Here is a 22,139-nt window from a genome sequence, read left to right as displayed (position 1 = left end):
CGGTATTGATTAAATCTGTATAACTCATTGCAAAGAAACAAAGAATAAAAAATAGTTTAATATTTATGTCTCATGACACACAGTCATTCAAAATTTCACAAATGCACAAAATACTTAAATTCTAACTCTCCTTTTAAATTGTCGAATAAGAAAAAGACAGAAACTATAGCTGCGGTGAGCCTGTCGAGCATATGAGACAAAAAATTATTAAAGGAAACACTGTCTAGTTATTATAGTATGCCAGTGCATCAATGATAGTGGGACACGTGGGTGCTATGAATAACTGGTTGCACACATAGTTATTTTTGCAGTAAAAAATATTTTTGATGGCTCAAAAAATTTTATTTCTGAAATTTGTCTTGACTTATATCATTACATGATGCCAAATACATGCATATTTGAGATATTATGAAAGTCCAGAGGTAAAGGTAGCTATTTTTACTTACAAATTACACTTCTTTGTATAAATTTGTACAACAAATTACATCATTAACCCCTGCTTTTGATTTTCTTTTCTAATTATAAAACATAATGGTTTTGAATCTACTTAAATTCAATAAAGGTTTAAATTTTTGATTTTTGAATCTGCTTCAATAAAGGTTTAAAATTAAAAAAAAATTATGCTTGTAAAATTTTAATGCCAGAAAAATGACATTATGTTGGCTCTAATAGTCAAATAATTGCATGATTACGCGATGAAATTTTTATTTCACAAAATTAATGTGTATTTTCTACAAGAGAAAAAAGTGCATTTTGTTTCGTGATTGAACAGCTATATGCAGCAGATCCTGTCATTGGCGTGGTAGTTGTGTTGCTCCTAACGTCTGCCGCTGTAGGAGTGGGTATACTGGAAGTTCCTGTCAAACACGTAAGAAACTCTACAATGTACTGAGGAATACAAGCTACATTTTTAAAAAGAAATGAAACTTATTTATTACGATCATAACTTTCTCTAATATTTTGAAATTAATTTTTTTCTTTCTATATTAAAGCGTTTAATCATAGCTTGCTGTAAGTATTTCTATTTTTTGTTTACAGCTGTCTGTAATCCTGGCTGTCAGTTTGGGTCCTGTACAAGTCCTGGCGTTTGTTCTTGCTACCATGGGTACACTGGTAGTCGTTGCCAGACACGTAAATATTTTTTAAGGTTTTTCAAATAATTTATATATTTATTTTATAGCTAATATGTTCTACGGTGCGACCGTTGGGGCGAGCGCAGTTATTTACTATCAAAAACTGACACAGCATTTACTTGCACTGCCTAAACTCAGTTCATTTAAAAAGAAGAAAAGAATTTTTAAAAATCGCTTCCCAGGCATCGGGATCGAGATTCCGAACTTTTCGGAAGTTTCCGACAAAATCGGAAATACCCGAGCCGTTTAAGTTACGAAAGTATGACGTCAAATAAAAAGTCCTGTTGACTTAGAACGCAAACGATAGTTTTGTGGCATGGAGATTGCATTAAATCGTTGTTTGTAATTTTTTTCAAGTAAGTTGTTGCTATGTTTTAGCCACCATGTTGCTATGCACCGCAAAGGATTATTGGGATATGAGAATGTTTTCACGTGGACTCATAAAAATTTCTTGGAACAATGTGCAGATTCCAACCCGAATTTCCTCTGTTCGTACACGTTAGTCTATTGAGCTCGCTACGCGAGCGGCGCTTCGCGCCGCCTCGCTGCGCTCGCTATTAATATGTTAGACGGTGTGACCGTTAGTGAGGGCGGAACCGTGAAGAGAAATTTGGTACATTTTATTGTTTAATGATAAATCAGTTGATCAGTTAAATTCTGAAATTGTCAATGTATCTATACTTATAAATTAATAAATTTTGCAAATAAACTCCGAAACGGGTGCACAAGAGTTCTTACTTACCCGTCTAATACTACACTACATACAAGATGATGTCCGTAAACTATATTCAGATTTCACTCAGATAGTAAGTATCGTACATAAAATTAAAAGTCTACTTCAATTTTCTGAAAACAGCCATGAAATAGCATCAACGTGAGAATTGTGGCGTTTCCGGTTGGCGGATCTAAGCTACTGACAAATTTTAATGAAACTGACAACAAACAATCTATTATTTATTTCATAAAATGTCATCACTGAATTATGCAATCAAAACTTGATTTAATTGATATAAAAGAAATAAGTTGCGGTGACCAATTAAAAAGCGAAAAGTGTAAATTATTTTCGTCAATCACCGATCTCAATATTGACGGAAGCTTCTAGAACATCGCGTCCCTTTTGCTACATTGTTTTAATCAAGAAATAATTATAAATATTGTAATTAACGGGTTAATTGATTAAATAGTTTTACAACAAATGATGTTATATAAATTAGAATACAATAAAAACAATAGTTTTGTAAAAACGAGCAAAATATGCTTGGAATTTATCAGAAACATATTGTTGCCGGGAAAAAACACTAATATTTATTGATACAAGGATTATATTAGTAGGCAAATGGTAAATCGCAAGCAATTGTGAGATACTACATGAAAGAGTATCCCATGTGAACTCATGACAAGCCGACAGCGAGGTATCATAAGTTGAGGACGAGTAAATGACAAATGAAAATATTTTGAATATAGGAAATACATACACCGAAAGACTAAAATAGATATGTAATGTACATATATCTTTTTCTTCTGAGGTTATCGATAAAAACTGTATTTTCCGTCCTGAGAGCATCGTGGTAACGAACCTGACGTACAATTTGTAATCAACTTAAATGCGTTCAATAAAAGAGAAAACTTATGAATAAGGTATTGTTCAAATACATTTAATTACAGCTATAAAGTTTTGTGCTTTCATAAAGACATTTCAGCTTTTTTCTCTCTAAAAAAAAGTCTTCCTCCAATGCCAATTTCTTTCAGAATCAAATTTTTTGAATTCAACACTACATTTCCCTTATATGAATTTCCTGTAGTAAAAGGGGGGGGGGGGCAACCAGCCTTTCACTGAACATTTCCAGTAGTAAAAGTATTGGTGGGAAAAAAAGTGGGGGGAGGGGGGGCAGCCTTTTTACGTATTAATAAGGGTACATATATAATTATAAACCAAGACCCAAGTACCTGTGAATTTTTTACCCCTCCCCCAACTCCCCAAAATCAATTTATTTGTATATTATGTATATTCGTTGCTTTTATCCTTCATGAAAATGAAATAAGAACATTTGAAGTGCAATATCCATAACATTGTATGAATGTTGAAGACATAAACGTCAATTAAAGCATTTTTTATTTTCAAAGTTTTCACAAAAAGTGGGTGGGAATGGTGACGTACATTAATATTTCTTTCATGCGGACTTTTGAACAAAGTATTTCTTCCCTCTGTAAGTCTGTAGTCTATCAGTAAAATCTATAACTTCTAACTACAATATATAATTTTCTGTTGTAAATGGTAAAGTTCTATGTTTAAATTCAATTTCCCGCGCTTGCGCGGGTAATTATCTAGTAGAACTAATTATAGCAAAGGGTTCGCTTCATGCAGGTCTATGGTCAGTGTCAGAAAATCATAACAAAGAAATCAGTTCTCTTGAAAAAAAAAAAAGCTTTCCCATCTCTTACATGTACCTCATTACTTTTCATTCAAATAATTCAAGATATTTCATCATGAGATGAATGGTTGTCTAGCCAGAGCACTTAAAGTCAAGAACGTTGTGGGAAAAAAGAGGGGCATGCATTGGGTCATTGGACCAGTAATGGGTTCAACACACCGGGCCCAAGAAATGTAGGACACCTCGGTCCAACGACACCTCAAACTTTAATAGTTATACACGTAACTGTAAACTTGTTCCAAAATACTAGTATATCCAATCAATGTTAATAAAAAAATAATCAATTCATAAAGTTTTCTGAGCACCAATTCTTTTTCTTTCACTAATTGATTTATAATTATGCTTATTTAACAACTGTACACTTATCTAGAAACCTCAAGTCATTTCTCAACTGTTATTACTCCCATTGCATGGTTATGATGTTATCTAAAGTAAGAACAATATTATTGTCAAGACCAGATCAGAAGACGAAATTGGGACCCAAACTACAGGCAGATGATCTACTTCCTGGATGAATCTAATCATCAGACCAACATTTGACTGTGTTAATTACTATCACAAGAGTTGAAAATATAACAGCATCACAACTTTTATGAGAAAAAAATTTGCAAACTAAAGGATGCACGATCAGGGACATTTAATACTACGTCCCTGTTGTGACATACCTTTTTTCTTTTTATTTATTTCTTTTTATTTTACATTATTTGTAACCCATGAATTATATTTATTGTTTTCTTAATTTTAATGAAAAATGTATCTTTCACCTTTCAATTTAAAAAAAAAAAACAAATATGATTCAAATAGTCTTTAGAATTTTCTAAATCTAACATAATTGTACTGAAAACAGTTATATATCTGGGGAAATACTTTAAAATTAAAAGTTTTTTTTTTCTGGTACCCTTGTCATTAATACCGGGTAGTTAATTATATAATTTCAAATCCAACACTTGTGAATATAATAATAGGGTACACTTTTGAGAAGTTATGAATAGAATATTTTATCGATGTCAAACAAAGATTCTGAATATTTGCTTCATGTTTTTAATAGATAAGCACATTTATTAGGATTGAAAATTATATTAATATGCTTGATGTGTATTAAATATGAGTATTGTAGTGTGCATATAGGTATGTATACATTAACAGAATGCACTGCACTTTGAAGTCGTATAACTTTGTGGATATTTTCATGCATTTACTGAAAGATGTATGTACTACTAAACTGAACAACTACCTCTCCAGACTGTACATTATACACTGTTTAACTTATTTTTTCCTGCTTTAATTTAGACTTTATATGTAATTCCAATTATCAAAAAAAAATCTTTTTGAATTTTTTAAATGCATACATCATATTAGATTTTTCTTTTGATAGTGATCTTTATAAGAAACTGAAATTTTGTCATTTGAAAAACTTGATAAAATAAAATATTAAATTTTAAAAAATCACAACAAAAATGAAATTCAGACTTCCATAGATCTGCTAAATACTTATGTTTCCATGTACAAGTAGAAATTCATAAATAAGTTGGATACCTTAAAAAAAAGGAAAAGAAAAAAAGAAATCCACACACTCTTATTGAGTCTCCTGTGAGACTTTTCACAGGGTATTTTATTTTATCACTTTATTAAAAAATTTTAACTGTTCAACAAATTATACTGTCAAAAAAAAATCCTACATATAATTTCTAGCTTAGTATGTATTGACAAGTATAATCCTGAAGACATTTATTATTGGCAAATTTTATTTAACAAATAAATAAGGATATTCTTGTAAAAGGGGCCACAGATAGATCCGCTCCTCCATAGTGCAGACGACAGCGCCGCCTTTAGGGAAATTCTGACCAATCAAATGCCGCTTTACTTGTTAGCGCGAATTATAAATAAATCTAAACGTCTAAAACGAAAGTAGGAATGGAATGATTACAAATGGATTTGATTTAAAGTAAAAAAGAATTACTACACATTATCCTTGGATTAAATGTTTTTACTTTGATGAAAGTCTCATCAACAACGAGAATTTACGCGTGGATAAAATCGACGCCATTTTATGACGACGCCATATTGGCGACAAGAATCTCAGTTCCATAGGTATTGTAAATGACATATAGTTTACGATAGATTTCTTTTATTTTTCATATACATACGTGTTACCTATAGGGAGAGCTTCGCTCTCACGGGCCCTTCGGGCCCGTGAGAGGGCTCCGCCCTCTATAAGTTCCTTTGCAAATGCTGAATATCGAAGTTTTATTTTGAATAATCGCTTTTCCTTTAAACATGAGGAGTCAAAATGTTAAATTAATGATGTATGAACAACTTAATGTATATCATTTTTAAATCAATTAAGTCTACATTTAAGGTAGATCGCGGGTTTACTGTCTGCCTGAAAACATACTCCGAAAATTTGTCAACTTAATCCTCTCGATTCAAATTTTACTTTCTGAAATTTTTGTGAGATTCGTCTGCGTGGTTATATTGTTATCGTATTTCAAAGGCACTAAATGTTATGAGAACTAGTGACGCTATTACAATGAAATATATAGTAAATGCGCCTTTCTCACCGGTAAACGCATTTCAAAACCATGCTTAATATGTTGACGGTGCGACCGTTAGAGCGAGCGCAAACTCTTCTGTTGTTTTGATTTAGATCGGGCTCGTCAAGCCGCACGTGACATTCGGTGCGTCTAGACTCTGACGTCACATGACGTATGCAAATTGCAATATAATACGAGAAAAAGCCTGAACAGTGCTGAAAGTTAATGAAGAACGTTTTATTTTCTATTTATCTTCAATATATATCCATTAAATCAAGGCGAGTAAACTTTTTGTTGAACATTTGGCGTGATTCTCGCGAGAACGTAGCTAAAACAAGTGATGCATTGTGGCTCCAAATTCGGCATCAAAAAATTCTATCGAATGAATGTGCAGAAGTCCGAATTTTCTCTTCGCAAAGGCGTTGCTTTAAGAGCTCGCTATGCGAGCGGCGCTTCGCACCGCCTCGCTGCGCTCGCTATAATATAAAAACGGCGCAGACGAATTTTATATTACTCAACACGATGAATGTGAGATATATTTTGAATCGATCTATTAAAAAAAATTAATATGTGTTCTCGCTCATTTTCTTGCAAAAAAACTTTAAAGTTTTATAAATTTGTAACAAACGTATTTAATTTCATTAAGACGTTATATAACGTTAGTGGGACGTCATTATTTACGTACGTCTCAGAATCACAATGTAATCAACAATTCACTGTTGAACATTGTCATAATTTACATTTGTACCTAAATTGTCACACTTTTTTCAATGAAACACGGAGTCATGTTATTTGAATCAATTTTGACCTTTCGTATTTTAACTTAATATTAACTTTCAATTTAATATAATATTGATTAGATATTAATTAATCCTTTATTTTTTATCGCGTTATTAAATAAATATTTTTTACAGACAAAACAAGCTTTAATGATTGTTTTATTTTATGATGGAAATACTTTTTGCTTGTTTGTAGTTTGATACTGTACGCTTTTTACGTCGAATCCAATTGTGACGTCAGCAAACCCGCGATCTACCTTAATCATTCTTTGTAATGACGCTAACATAACTGCATATGTTTACAGCTATATGTTATCAAGGTTGTCAGAATGGAGGCAGTTGTGTTAGTCCAAATACATGTAAATGTCCAGCGGGCATGTACACTGGTTCGAGGTGCAATGTCCGTAAGTGATATTTAATTTACTTTATCTCTTTCAAAATCACATTATCACATCAATTTGGAACATATTAACATTTTATATGGACACTGGTACTTTCTCCTGTTTTCCCCTAGTTTACTAAATATTTGAAAAAACACTGTTCTCCAACTGTAGTTAAACTAATTCTTACATATGTTAGAAAAGATATTTGAAGCAATTTCCGTATTGTCATTTCTTATATACTACCAATAAAATTTTAAGTCTATTTCGACTATTTAAGATTACACACCCGAATATGTTGAGGAACAAGAGGCCCATGGGCCTTATAGGTTACACGAACACCATGCAGCAACTTTCCAACGATTCATGGTTTAAACTAGACGTCATGGCATTCACATTTTGGAAGGGGCACCATTGCTTATCTAAACTACTGAGTATACACTTATCATGCTTACCTTGGTTACTTAAAACCCAAAAACAGAGTCGGGGAATATAAAATACATTTCGACTTACCAGTTATATTCAGCAAAAATCAGTAGTGCCAATACCACATATGAACACCTGACCCTTGGTCCACACATTTCACGATTTTGGAAAAGAAACCCTTGCTTATCAAAATTGTTTTATATATACCAAGGAGCAGATTTCAATTAATTAATTCATTTTAGTATATAAGTAGAGCCCCCCCCCCATGGTTCCCCTGGCTCAGGGGCCTTGATATTCACAATTCAGAAAGAATGACCCTTGCTTATCAAAGCTATATAGGTAGTTCGTTTGCTTAATACCCAGGAGCAGAGAAGAATTTTTTCTAAGAATTTATGCATTTTTTCTATATAATCATATAATATGATAGAATCCTGCCCTAACACCAGAACCCCTTACCTCGTGGCCATAAAATTAACAATTTTGGAATAGGCATTCTTGCTCACCATAACTTTATAGTTACGTAGTTAGTTTGTTTAATACCCGGGAAAAGAGAAGAAGATTTTCAAAGATTTAATGTATTTTCACTTTATAATCAATAGAGCTCCGCCGTAACACCAGAACCCCAGATCCTTGGGCCATAAAATTCAAAATTTTGAAAAAGGCTTTCTTTCTCATCATAACTATGTACTTAGTTTATTTAATACCAAGGAGCAGAGAAGATGATTTTAAAGAAAAAAAAGCATTTTCACTATATAATGAATGGAACCCCACCCTAACACCAGAACCCCTTACCCTGTGGCCATAAAATTCACAGATTTGGAAGAGGCATTCTTTCTCATTATAATTATGTACTTACTTTTTAATACCCTCGAACAGAGAAGAAGATTTTTAAAGAAATAATGCATTTTCACTACATAAACAATATAATATCAATAAAATTCACGATACATGTTCAGTATTCAAAAGATGCTGAAGAGAGTGTTTAAGTTTCTTTGAGTTTAAAGAGTGTTCTTTCTTTTCAATCAAAATGGCAATAATTCCAAATATGTAAATGTTTGGAATCCAGTCTGCATCAATATGTATACATCATTCGTTTAAAGAGACTTTCCTCTTTTATTTGTTTCATATTCAATCCTAATTATCAGTAGAACGTGACTGTCCATTGATAGGACCAAACTTCACACAGTACAGAGTAGGCTATACTTTGCTATTTCCATAAGCATTTAAGTTCTGTGATTATAAAACAGCTGAAAAAAAAATGAATTCAGTTTTAAAAACAATACTCGTTTTTGCACTTCTATTTTCCGTTGATTTCTCATAGTAAGCCTTAATAGTGCTGCCTTTCAGAAAACTCAGAGAACAAGCTTGCCTATCTACCAAATTTATATATTTCATACACTAGTATCAGATGCATTTTGTTTATAAAATCTCAGATTGTCAAGTGTGCCGAAATGAAATTAAAAGTATCTAAGATTTGATTAAATTCCACAAGAATTAAGAAAACCCCCTCTTATGGCCGCCTTGTAACCTGCCATTTAAAGTTAGACCTGGTTTTAAAACAAGCATCAAATTGAGCTCTTAACTGCAAATTATTACAGTTTTAACTGTGTTAAGATTTTTACATCAAATAATGGGCCAGATTCAGCGGTTAATATTCTTTGTCCTTTATGAAATTATTTTTGTTACCAAATTTTCTTTTAAACATAACCCCTCTCGTTCCTGCTTTCTTTTTATTTGCAACTCTAAATTTACTTAGATGACCTTTGAGATGATCAAGTGTGCTATTTTCTCAATTCATTTCTATATCTTTGTTAAATACAAGTGAAAAGGACATTACAAACATGATTAACGTCAGAATACCATCAAAAAGTTTTGAACGTGAATTCTTCATTCGCAGCTATTTGTACACCGTCATGTAAGAACGGAGGGACTTGTTCCCAATCAAGACACTGTGTGTGTACGAATACCTATCGAGGAAGGGACTGTGGGGATCGTACGTATCTTTCTATGTTTATGCTATGCTTTTTTAGATAAACATATTAATAATGCTACTCATTTAACACTTTCAAAATATATAAAATAGAATAGAAAATATTTGCTAACCAAGTAATTTTGAACTAATATAAGATTATCGAACTCAATACAGATGCTGAGAAAGTTAAATTAGTTATCGGTATATCTTAACAAATAAGTTTAAGAATCAGAAATTAGTAATCTTGTCTAAAAGTTAATCTTGTCTTAATTCAGATTGTCAGAAAGTGACTGTCTCTGCTTTTTAAACAACACTTTGTATGAATTTAAAATTTCGTTTCTAGCTGAGTGTGATTAATTCAAACTTACTTTCGTTTACAGCTGTCTGTAGGCCTAGCTGTCTGTTTGGAACTTGTATACGTCCTAACGTCTGCTCTTGCTACCCGGGATACACTGGTAGTCTTTGCTCGACACGTAAGTTTAAGGTTTTAAACTTTAACATATATTAGCTTTTAATGGATCGTTGACAAATCCTGGGGTTATGTCTTTGCTTCTCAGGGCTAGGCGAAGAAGAACATTCAAAATATTATAATAATAATATATAAATATATTAATAACAAATAAATTTAATTGATTTTTGATTAAGAATTCTTGATTATGTGTCAAAAATGATTAACAGGGTGGTTCTAAATGTTTCTAGCAATATGTTATCCAGCTTGTCAGAATGGAGGCACCTGTGTTAGTCCAAATACATGTAGTTGTCCAAACGGAATGTACAGTGGTTGGAGTTGCAATGAACGTAAGTGATCACCTAGACTCGTTATAATACATGTATTTTTCAATATACGTATCATCGATTTCGGATGATTTAAGGTTGCTGGTAACTGATCGCAGTTTACTACTCCCATATTCCGAATTGCTTAACGTATGAAAAAAAAAAATCTTAACCCAAATATGGTGTTATCAATTTGGATACATGCATGTTTATCTCATTTCAAATCTCATTTCTTTCGAGTATGTCAATTGTTTTAGATACACTGTAACATAATATACAATTATGGACTCTTTTGGTGTTGAATATGGTTTGTTATTCACCAGAAAAATATTCATATTGACCGAGGCGAAGGCCCTGAGAGGCTTTGGAGCTCTTGTTTTATATTATATTGTCAATTGAAAGACAGCATTATCCTTAATGTAAAAAAAAAATTCTGTTTAATGTATTCCCTTTCGCTTGTGTTTCCTATTTATGTTTTCAAAATTGTCTGATCATATTTTAAGTGATTAAAATGGAGAACTATATATGAGAAATATCACTTATTGTTTTCTTCCAATATATATAATTTAAATATATCTATAATAAAAAGACGTTAAAGAACATTTTATATTTAAATACCGATTATCAACCGTAATAAATTGTTTGAATGAGAATATTTATAATTTACAGCCATTTGTAATCCGTCATGTAAGAACGGAGGGACTTGTTCCCAATCAAGACAGTGTCAGTGTCCGAGTACCTATCAAGGAAGAGGATGCGAAATTCGTTTGTATCTCTATATTGTTTAAGTTTATTTTTATAATTACATGTAAATGTCGCTTTTATGCTTCTCTCAGAATTGGTATATACTGGAAATGCCAGTTAATTAATTACGGAAGTCTTACCTAAATTTAGAACATAGAGCATTATTTTAAGATTGATGAGTCTAGAAAAGAACAAAAGTCTTGAGAATATGCTATTAAGAATTGTGACTTTTTCTAGGGATAACCTTTGTAAACATTTTTTTGTGATGATTTGCTTTAATTTGTAGCTAAGTGTGAATGTTTCTAACTTTTATTTACAGCTGTTTGTAGTCCAAACTGCAAGTTTGGTTCCTGTAAAGGTCCAGACTTCTGCTCTTGCGACTCGGGGTACACTGGTAGACTTTGCGAGACACGTAATTCTATGTTGTTAATATATAGACATGTTTCAGATATAATATTCTTTTGGTAAAAACCTGATTTAAAGACAAACAAACTATTTCTTCATATGAACAGGAACTTTCAAAATATCGAGTAATATAATAATATGATAAGATATTGATGTTTGAAAAGATTTATATTTCATTTATAATGTATAGTAATTTTGAATTAATTTAAAATTATGTAATTTTTAATATTGTCTTAAACATGAATATAGTGGCAGTTGTAAATATTGACAGCTATCTGTAACCCTGTTTGCCAGAATGGAGGCGTTTGTGTCAGTCCGAATACTTGTAATTGTCCAGCGGGCAGGTACACTGGTCCGGGATGCAATATTCGTAAGTGATTGACCAAAATATATTAAAACATTTAGTTCTCAAAATCACATCCGTTTCTGATAAACAACCACTAAGGAAACTAGACGTAGTAGATATTTACATTCAGTGTAATTTTTCTTATGAAATCTGAATTGACGACGGATTTTTTCCGTTATTTCCTGATTATGACAACGAGCACACGGCGGGTGTGACCGGTCGGCAGGGGATGCTCACTCCTCCATGGCACCTGATCCCACCTCTGATGTTTCGGAGGTCCGTGTTTGCTCGGCTCTTATTTTGTATATTGTTTAATGGACATTGAGATTGAATACTGTTCGTTATTTCCATATCCATCCATTAGAAATCCACGACGTTCAAAGAACTATATGCGGTATATTGCATATATTTGCCCCCACAAAAGTCAAATTTTAAAAATTTCCTGAAATGTGCTGAATTCAATAAATTGTATGAGAAATATAAATTAAAAGAAAATATTATAGTGTCAAAGTAGTGTATTCACAATTTTTGTTTTTATGACATCACAAACTAGTCCGATTTTATATCCTTTTTCAAAAAGAGGACAAATTGGATAAAATTTCAACAATTTTAGCTTTAAAATTTATAGAGCACAAGTTTGTTCAGGAACAATATTCAATTTGGCATATTTCATTGATATTATCATTCTACACATTATATCAAAATATTGATCCTGAACACACATGCGCTCGGTGACGTTTACTCAAAATATCGAAGAAATGTGTACACTTTCCTGTAAAATTCATGAAAAACTTAAATTTACGTCATGTTTGTGATGTCATCACGTACATATATCGTCATTAGTTATGAAAATATTCATTGCTTTAAAGTCAGCATATACTCTCCTATTCAAGAACTTAATTAAATATATCTCCATCAAAGTTTAATTTTGGGGGGGAGCACATATTGGTTATTACCAAATAAAGTTCTTTCGAATTCTATAACACACGCGAAACCGTGTCAACGCACATTAGAATACACAGTAGGAACTATATGCATTTTCAATACTCTATGAACACCAAATGTAAAATGTTTTATTTCAATTAAACGAGAAACTATAACCCTGAAAAATAATGTAAAAATAAACGTCATGTGTGTAAAGTAATAATATTTCTCTTTTTTCCTCGCTATGTTTGTTTGCGTCATTTAACTTTTCAACGTCATTTAACGTCATTTGACGTCACAAACGGCTCATACATCTACTAACCACGACAGTTTTGAAGGGCACTAAATTCAAATTTAAGATTAACGGAATAAGCAATTATGAAGAAGGAAAATTATTGAATGTAAATATAAGCATTGAATTCATATTTTTGGATGTCTTCGGTCCTATAACACCCCTGGACGTGCCGACAAATTATCATACCGCGCTAACATAAACATCCATATTAAGGACACAGGAGGGCGAACTATGACAATACACCGATTAACACCCCCCCCCCCCCCCCCCGATTAAATCCCCCGGCATCCCAACCCCTGGGTCGTATTTACAAATCATATCACCTGATTGCACCTGGGTGCAGTGTTTCATTTTTCTTATGGGATTAGTACATCTGAAATATCATTAAAATTAATCGCTTGACTGACAACAGGGGGGAGGGGGATTACAAAATTCACTCATTTTACATAGTTGTCAGGTCTATATTCAATTATTTTTACAACGAAACATTGACTACCGGTATATAAATTGGATCTAAATTAATTTTTATAGTAGAATTGCTGTTAAGGTTGGGGAGGGGGGGGGTACGTAAATTTTGAAATTAGTGATATAGCAATGACTTTTGAAGTTTACAATACGATAAAATGAGGGTTATTAAATCTGACAAGTTAGCAAAAAAATGTCAATGTCTTGAAATTAACATTGACCTTACGACAACAAAGAATAAGGGGGGGGGGGGGGGGGAGGCAACCTGAAGCCGCATAGACAAGAAAATTTACCAAAGCAAAAATACAATAACATATATACTCAGAAAAAAACAGGGGGAATGTACATGTATCCCTTTTCATGATCTTCTAAAACGAGCATCATATAGAGTAAGATGCTAACTTCGAATTCGATATTTAAGATTTTTTTAGCTATACAAAATAGAAATGTAGAATAAGATCTATAAATAAAATCTAATGGACTTGTGCGTTTGGACATGCCGAGGGGTATCGCATGGAGTCATTGCAATGCTACTTGAATTGAGTCTGGGGGTCGTGTTGCGAAAATAGAATGTGCTCAGCTCTGCAAAGCGACTTGTTTCCTCTTAATTCCAAGAAAGTCTATAAAGCTTTCAAATTTATCAGGTACAGATTATCTATTAATTATTCGAAGATTTGACTGGGATTCTTCGATAAAAGTAGGGTTTAACAGAGTCCTAGGTCGATCGAGAAATTGGTTTGCTAGAGTGTGATTGAGATTCGCATGTCCTACATGTAGCTACTTAAAAATTGACCCGAAGGCAGCTGAACATCATTTCCGCGGTCAGTTTCCCATTTAAACTAAATATCAAGATAATTTTTAGAAGCAATCGTTTTAAATCTTGGAAAAAATGTGTAAATGAATAAAAATTGAATGTAAACTTTTTTTTTTTGGAAATATTTCTAAATTATACACTGTAACGTGCTTTTACCCCCAAAAGGACAGAAGGAATTCTTAGTATTTTCATTTAGTACTCTTTTGAAAATTTTAATATAACATTTTTTACATGTATATTCAATTATGATTTTTCCCTCAACAAAATTGACTATATTTTCCTTAATTTAGGCTTAGAGATACATGTATAACCGATATTTATGTTAGAACTGAATTTAGAAAAGGTATTCACTAAAAGAAAAACCTGGTGAATTTAACTTGTGAAAATTGTAAATCCTTTGTCGTGAATTAGAGTAAAGCTTTCGGTTAAGAAAGTGAGTTGCGGACCTAGGGTCGTATTGATAGTTATAATTAGATACCGGCCTAGTGAAAGTTGCTTATAAATTCTAGATTCACTAATGTTATCTTACTAGTAAATACACCCAATACATGTACCTAGTAAAACTTCTTATAATGTAATGATTATATGGACAATAACATTTACTAGTTTTCTCAGTGACTTTAAACACTTATCTTTACAGTGTTTTGTTTGCGCATTTCAAACTTGCAAATCAATACATAAAAAATGCATCAATTATTATAAAATAATTTTTTTAACTTTTAACTTTCATTAATATGTAGTTGTTTCTAAATTCTTCAGCTTTTATTTCTGCAAAAACTGCAGTCAAATTTAATTATTTTAATATATAAATTTCAATTAAGAAAGTGAAAAGACGTCTCAAACTTTTATGACTTCGCCAGGGACATATATGTCCCTCTCGCAGCCAGCGGTAAAAGGACATATATGTCCTTCCCGCAGCCAGAAGGTTAAATATATTACATAATTTATTCGCAAGACTTCGCCTTAAAGTGGATATAATTAAAAAAATATTTATTCCGCTGGTGAAATCGAATCAGCATGAGGCTACAAAATAATTATATTGAATTTCATGATTTATAGTACAAAAAGTCTAATACTATAAATGTACTTGGGCTAGAGCTACATGTAACCACGAAATTTACATAAAAGGGAAAAATATAGAGATAACGAATAGTATTCAAAATCAAAAGTCCATAAAACAATACAAAACAGAAAAAGAGGAAATACGGATCTCCAAAACATCAGAGGTGGGATCAGGTGCCATGGAGGAGTGAGCATCCCCGACTTACCAGTCACATCCGCCATGTGCTCCTTGACATGATTGGGAAATAACGGAAAAATCCGTCGTCAATTCAGTGTATAAATAATAGACTTACAATTAGTATGAAAAACGTCAGTCAGCCTTTGACTCTATGATAAATTGTATTTGCATATACTTGTTTCATCAACTTGCCTGTCAATTATTTACCTTGTTTTAGAAATTGTTGTTCATACGATATATAAACTACGTATGCAGGTGATAAGATATATTAATTGCTGCATAAGTAAGGGGAGTTGACGGTAGTAAAGTCAAAGTCATCATGTTTATCATAGAACCTAGTTGTGATATTACAATTAATGCCTTTTCAAGTAATATTAACGTATGAAACAAATGTTTCAGACTCTGTGGTATCTTTTATCTCAAGCTCCCCAGGCTCATATTTGAAAAAAGGAGATATTTGCGTGTTTTTCTGCCTATTGATTATATTCTTCATTCACAGCTATTTGTATCCCGTCATGTAAGAACGGAGGGACTTGTTCCCAATCAAGACAGTGTGTGTGTCCGAGTACCTATCAAGGGAGGGACTGTGGAGATCGTACGTATCGTTAATGTTTATAAATACACATGTGAATATTCTTATATGAATATACGCGTAACTGATAAGAAACTAGATTAAGTTCATTTTTCCGGAGTTGCTAAATATAAAATTTTATCGGATAGTAAATCTTTTCCTACATTAAGAATCGATGCTTTAATTGCAAGCAAGTATTTTGTTTACTCAATCATCATTACGCTTTCCAAATATTGATCCCAGACGACAGAATGAAAATGTTCGCTTTCAGCGCGGTAAATAATTTTATCACAAATATTTCATAATACACCATATTAATAGTCATTCTCTGTAACCACTTAAACTTCGTTGCCACGCATGGTCACCGATTTTGATGAAACTTCACCCATGCTTAGTACTTGACACCAGAAACAAATATCAAAATTTCGTTGCTATGTGTCTCGGTTGCTATGGCAACAGCCGGAAAAGTTTGAAAAATCAAGATTTTCAGCCACTTTAAATCTTAACTGTGGCTTAATAAAAACTAGAAAAAGCAAACAAACCATTATCACAAGAACAAGACACCTTGATGTCACTTATACTGAAAAGAAACTGTTTAGAATATATGTCTAAGTAAGTGGTAACCAAGGGTACTTTTGGAATACATTTAAAATGCTGAAATATGCTGAAATATGCTGAAAAACACTCCGTATTCACTAATGGTAGGTGTTACATGCTCAAACTCAATCAACGACTTAAGAAAAACAACGAAAATGTTTGACCTTAAGTATGTAAGTATAAGCAACATTATTCTATAAATAACTTTTATGGTTGCCATGGTAACACAGTGTAACCATGCAAAACCAGTAACTAGGATTGGGTTAATGCTACTGTCTTGAGGAAAAACATGAAAATTCAAGACTGGCAAAAATGCATTTTTAGGACCTTGCAACACCAAAACCATAAGAAAAATTGGGTATAATTGCTACTTTGCAGTGTTACCATGGAAACAAAGTAACAGTGCTTAAAAGTGAATTATTTTTTGCTGCATTAAGAATTAAATTGCCATTTAATCAAGAAACAAATTAAAGGACTCAGCTTGAATAGTACTTATCTGTTAGAACTGAAGTTGAATTTCATATATTGATAAAATTCGATGAAGAAAACAACACTGTTGCTATGGTTACCAAGAAGAGAAAATGTTCGATTTTGTGAACTTTATATCAATATTAAACCCTGTGTGCCAACTTCTTGCATCCACGTAGAGATTGGATGATGGTCAAAATTAAAAGTTAAGTTAGCTGTTAATAATTATCAATCAGAAAAATTTTGGGAATCTACATTAAAGGGTACGTATCCAAGGAAATAAATATTTTTCAGGTTTTTAAGCATATATTTTCTGCTTATTTCCATAGCAACGCTCTGTTTAAAGAATCTAATCTGATTTTTTTCAAATGAGAAAACTAGGAGCACATCAACATCTTTAAAAAATGATCATTAGTTATGAGGAAATGTGCTTTTTTTAAAAGATAGGATCAGATTTAAACATACAGAGTGTTCCTTTGAAGGCTCACTGTGGTATAAAAACCTTGGCAACCATTGCCAACCAAAATGAAATATCGTATTTTGTTCATGGTATATCTTTCAAGGCTCTTTTTTCTATTATTTGGTCACATTTCATCCTATAATTGCTTTTTATTTTTACCTGTATGACTTTATAAAATTAAATGAATATTTTTTTTTACCTTTGAATACTTTGTTACCATAGTAACGTATGTAATAGTTGATTTACCAAACATTTTTATTATGCATTTCAGACATCTGACCTTCAACTTTTGGAAACAGTCATTGCCAATTGTTTGCTTTGCCGCAAACGTTAACTATGGGGGCTCTAAACATGTTAAAAAATGCCATTTTTCGAACTTTAAGACATGTTGCCATGGCAGCTATAAAGCATAGCAACCAATTTTTGCCCCATTTCAGTTTAGGGTATCAATGACTTTTATCATAGAGAGTTTGGAGAAATTCTGAGACTATGCGTGCCACAGCTCCTATATAAAATTTCAAGTCGTTACAGAGAATGGCTCTTAATTACTCTATAATATTGTATTCTCAGCTGTTTGTACACAACCTTGCCAGAATGGAGGTACATGCATTTACCCTGACGTATGTTCATGTGATGAGACTTATACGAGGCCTCTTTGCGAAATACGTTAGTTTTATAATACAAGCTAATATTTTCTATAGAAATTAACGCATGTAGAATATGTATATTATTACAAAACTAATCTTACAAAACTACAGACGGGTCGATTTTCTTTTTTATTTAAGTCTAGCACAATGGCAGAGAACTATTTGAAGTTTGCGCATGGTAATTAAATGGAAACTACCTGGTCATTTTATTTTTACAGCCAAATGTTCCTATCATTCTCCATGCTTTCCTGGTACGTGTGGTAATGATTCCGTTACTTGTCAATGTTACCAAGGGTTTTCTGGTCTGGATGGAATTCAGCGATGCAGGGAACGTAAGTTGAAAATTATTGTCGAAGATTTAATTTGTCGTTAAATCGTGTTGTAGTTCTATGAATAACATTGTGATAAAGTAATATAATAAATCGAAGCATAACCTTGAGGCATGTAAAATTTATTTTTACCGTTAAAAGCCATAATGGGAAAAATCTATTAATCTTAAATAAAGGAGTTTGAAAAAAATGCCAAATATATCAGAATCTTTTTACAGTTTATACATAAGCTACACATACATGGGGATTGTTTGAAGTGCTGAATTATGCAAAATATTAGTATTTATATGTGTCAGTAATTTTATCACACACATTACGCTGAGCTTCATGTATTTAATGCATTTTTGTACGTTCAATGGAACTAGAATTGCATGTTTTACACATTATTGCGTGGACCCTGAGGTCCACGCAGTAAATATTTAGGCCAACATTTTTTTATTTTCTGTTTTACGGGAATTTTTTTTAAAAAAATTGAGTCGGGGGGTCGAAATAAAAATAAAAATAAAATCTTCAAATTCATGCAGTCGGTCAGAAAAATAAAAATAAAATAAAAAAATGTAACAATTTTTTTTATTTTTTAAATTAAGAATTGAATTGTTCTATTGCCTAAATTTGGTAGGAACAGGGTGTTATTTGAAAAATTAATGCATGCAGAAGAATTTTATCATAATTTTGGGATATTCAAAAAATAATAAGATTTTTGGATTTTTGAGTAGCTATCATATGGCAAGAAATATAGTGAGGCATTTAATGGATTGGTTAAATTATTTCACAAGTGAGACTAATTAAAAGAAAATCTGAGTATCTTTTTCAATGCTATTCAAATTAATATACACATACAGGTAGGTGGATAAAATGTATGATCTTTTGAAAACATATTGAAATTGCCTCAATGCTATAACTTTCAAAGTAAATGATTGTAGAAAATGTAAGGAAAATGTAATATCATAAGTATATACATGTAAAATAGACTATGACAATTACTCTGTTTACTGCAGAATTCGTATATTTCTAAAAACTGGTTCTATTTATCCATAATTTTTGAATAAAAATAACAGGTGATATTTGTATGGACGAATCATTTGCAGCTTTGTTTTTGCCTAGTGGTAAAAAGGCTGTTTTACAAAGAAAGAGCTGTCATAATCACCCTCATGTGCATTTATTTGTTACATAACAGGTAAAATTCCATTTTGAATCATAATAAGTGTGATTAACATTATAATAACGAGTGGAAGTTGTGACTCGAATTTCCTCAGTCACGCCACTTCTTACAGTGTTCTATTCTCTTGTTACAAGTAAAAGAAAACACTATTATATTAAAGATAAGTTTCAGATTAATCTTTAAGTCGTATTTCAATGCTTTTAAACAATTGTCAAAGATAATACGTACTTAAAACCTCCCGAAACAAGGGGTTGACAGAACCTTAATTTCCACGTGCCGTGGCCCTCAACGTAACATTTGATCAAGATTACTATTTCGTCTATTTTATTCATTAAAAGTTAATCTAAAATTAATGTTTTTTTCCCAATAAATGTCATGTCACTTTTTAAAATGACTGGGTGCATTTAAAAACAATAACCTACGGTTCTGACATTTTGCCGCTAACTTTCATGCTGTGCAGTGGCTATCCACGCTTCACATTCCTGCTCATTAGTTTTGCCAACTGTGATTGGATGGATTTATTTACCTCAGCCAACGACAATTCACGTTTTGAAAGACTTGTTAAAATTTTGTTGACGTTTCTTTTATTTTTTCAATGACTATAAATAAGCTATCGGCGGGAGAAACAAAAATAAAACTTGAAGAAGAGACTTTTATTTTTATTTCATTTTAGCTCAAATTAGGGTCGGCGCTCCCGTAAAACAGTAAATAAAAAAATGTTGGCCTTAAGCGAGGTTAAACTGGATGTCCTTGGCAAACGACAGGCTACGCTTGCGCGAGAATGCTAGAGAGTTCGCACCTAAGTAACTTGCCCTAAGAATAATTCGCCCTTTTCGAATAAAAATATACCATTCATTCGCAAATCACGCTTTTAATTTTGCATATCGCATTTACATATTCATTGTCGGATCCGATTTTCTCTCTTTTACATATATTTTTATATGCAAACTAATAATTGATTCTGTGGCACAAGTATTTGTACAAATAGAATGTAATTTTCGCTAAACTTCGGCTTGATCTCGGTAATTTACGGAATAAAATGCATTTTTATTTCTAGTCAATATCAATAGTCAATATCAAAAGCCAATATTCAAATATTTTTGTTGCAATTGATAGATAATTAAAAAAAAACAATTTGATGATAACAAATTTGACGTAAATGCGCATCTTTTAAAATAAAACGATGTCTCCGAGACTATAAAATTCAAGATGGCGGCGCCCATGAAAAATCGGTCATTGAAGGAACGGTTCAAGAAAAGAAAAGTAATTTGACGAGCACCCAGTTGTTTTAGAAGATCTTACCTGTGAAATTACATTATTCGTGATTCCATGCATGTTTTTGTGTCACGATATAACCCTCCTTTTGACCAGTAAGAGTTCGTTAGATGACTGGAAGGAGGGTAATCGAGTTTGTCAGGTCCAGTCCAAAGACTATTTCTACCTACGTAGCTATAAATAGCTACCTAGGTATTTAAAGCTACCAAAAGTAGCTATTTTTACCTACTTTAAATAATTTCTGTATTTTGCGTCCAAAAGACCAAACGGCGCAACATGGTGAACACCATATTTTTTGATACGGTCACACTAATGATGGATACGACAAAATTTTGACCAAAAAATGATTACTTCCTGAATCGGCAATTTTACATTAGTTTCTATGCAAAATTAAAAATATATGAAGTTTTCATTTTTTGGCCAAAATTTTGTCATATTCATCATCAGTGTGACTGTATCAAGAAATGTTGTGCTCACCATGTTGCGCCGTTCCTGCATTTGGGCACAAAATGCAAGTAAAGCAGAAAGTAGGTAAAAATAGCTACTTTGGGTAGCTTTAAATACCTAGGTAGCTATTAATACCTACGTAGGTAGAAATAGTCTTTGGACTGGACCTGTTTGTTTATTGTCCTGGTCAAAAGCCTCATACTGTGCTCAAAATGTCACTCCGGACCAATATAAACAACTTGTTGTCATTGTGGTGGTCCTGGAGGTACTGGGCACGAATTGCCCTGCTACCACCGATCATATGGTATATCACAGTACCTGTCGTGACGTATACCTATCATCTCTCTCTTTTCTGTTACATGCTGCAGAGAACGGACGTGTCTCTGTTAGCTCCGTAATTATTGTATTTTATACATGTATATTATAACTGTGGGTACTAATAAATAGCGGATCATTTTATCATAGTGTGTTCTCTATTCCGCCATCACAGTAGATAATAGAGAAACGCTATATCAACATT

The 22,139-nt window shown here is 32.4% G+C and overlaps 1 protein-coding gene across 1 annotated transcript; it reads left to right on the top strand.

The window, feature by feature from the left end:
* Nucleotides 1-772: 772 nt before the first annotated feature.
* Nucleotides 773-18,738, top strand: LOC134264679 (uncharacterized; the record flags this gene model as incomplete). The annotated part of the gene is made up of 12 exons (XM_062746940.1): nucleotides 773-868; nucleotides 1,039-1,131; nucleotides 7,184-7,282; nucleotides 9,582-9,677; nucleotides 10,037-10,129; nucleotides 10,356-10,454; nucleotides 11,100-11,195; nucleotides 11,494-11,586; nucleotides 11,851-11,949; nucleotides 16,163-16,258; nucleotides 18,330-18,425; nucleotides 18,625-18,738. Coding segments are annotated over 12 exons (1,170 nt in total), but the record flags the coding sequence as incomplete, so codon positions are not given.
* Between the last annotated feature and the right edge of the window lie 3,401 nt (nucleotides 18,739-22,139).

This window comes from Saccostrea cucullata, unplaced genomic scaffold (genome assembly GCF_032062105.1).
Source record: "Saccostrea cucullata isolate Sc308-1 unplaced genomic scaffold, CSIRO_AGI_Scuc_v1 ctg19685, whole genome shotgun sequence".
Classification (NCBI taxonomy): domain Eukaryota; kingdom Metazoa; phylum Mollusca; class Bivalvia; order Ostreida; family Ostreidae; genus Saccostrea; species Saccostrea cuccullata.
Note: the sequence above shows the minus strand (reverse complement) of the source record. Positions and strands in the feature narration are given on the sequence as shown.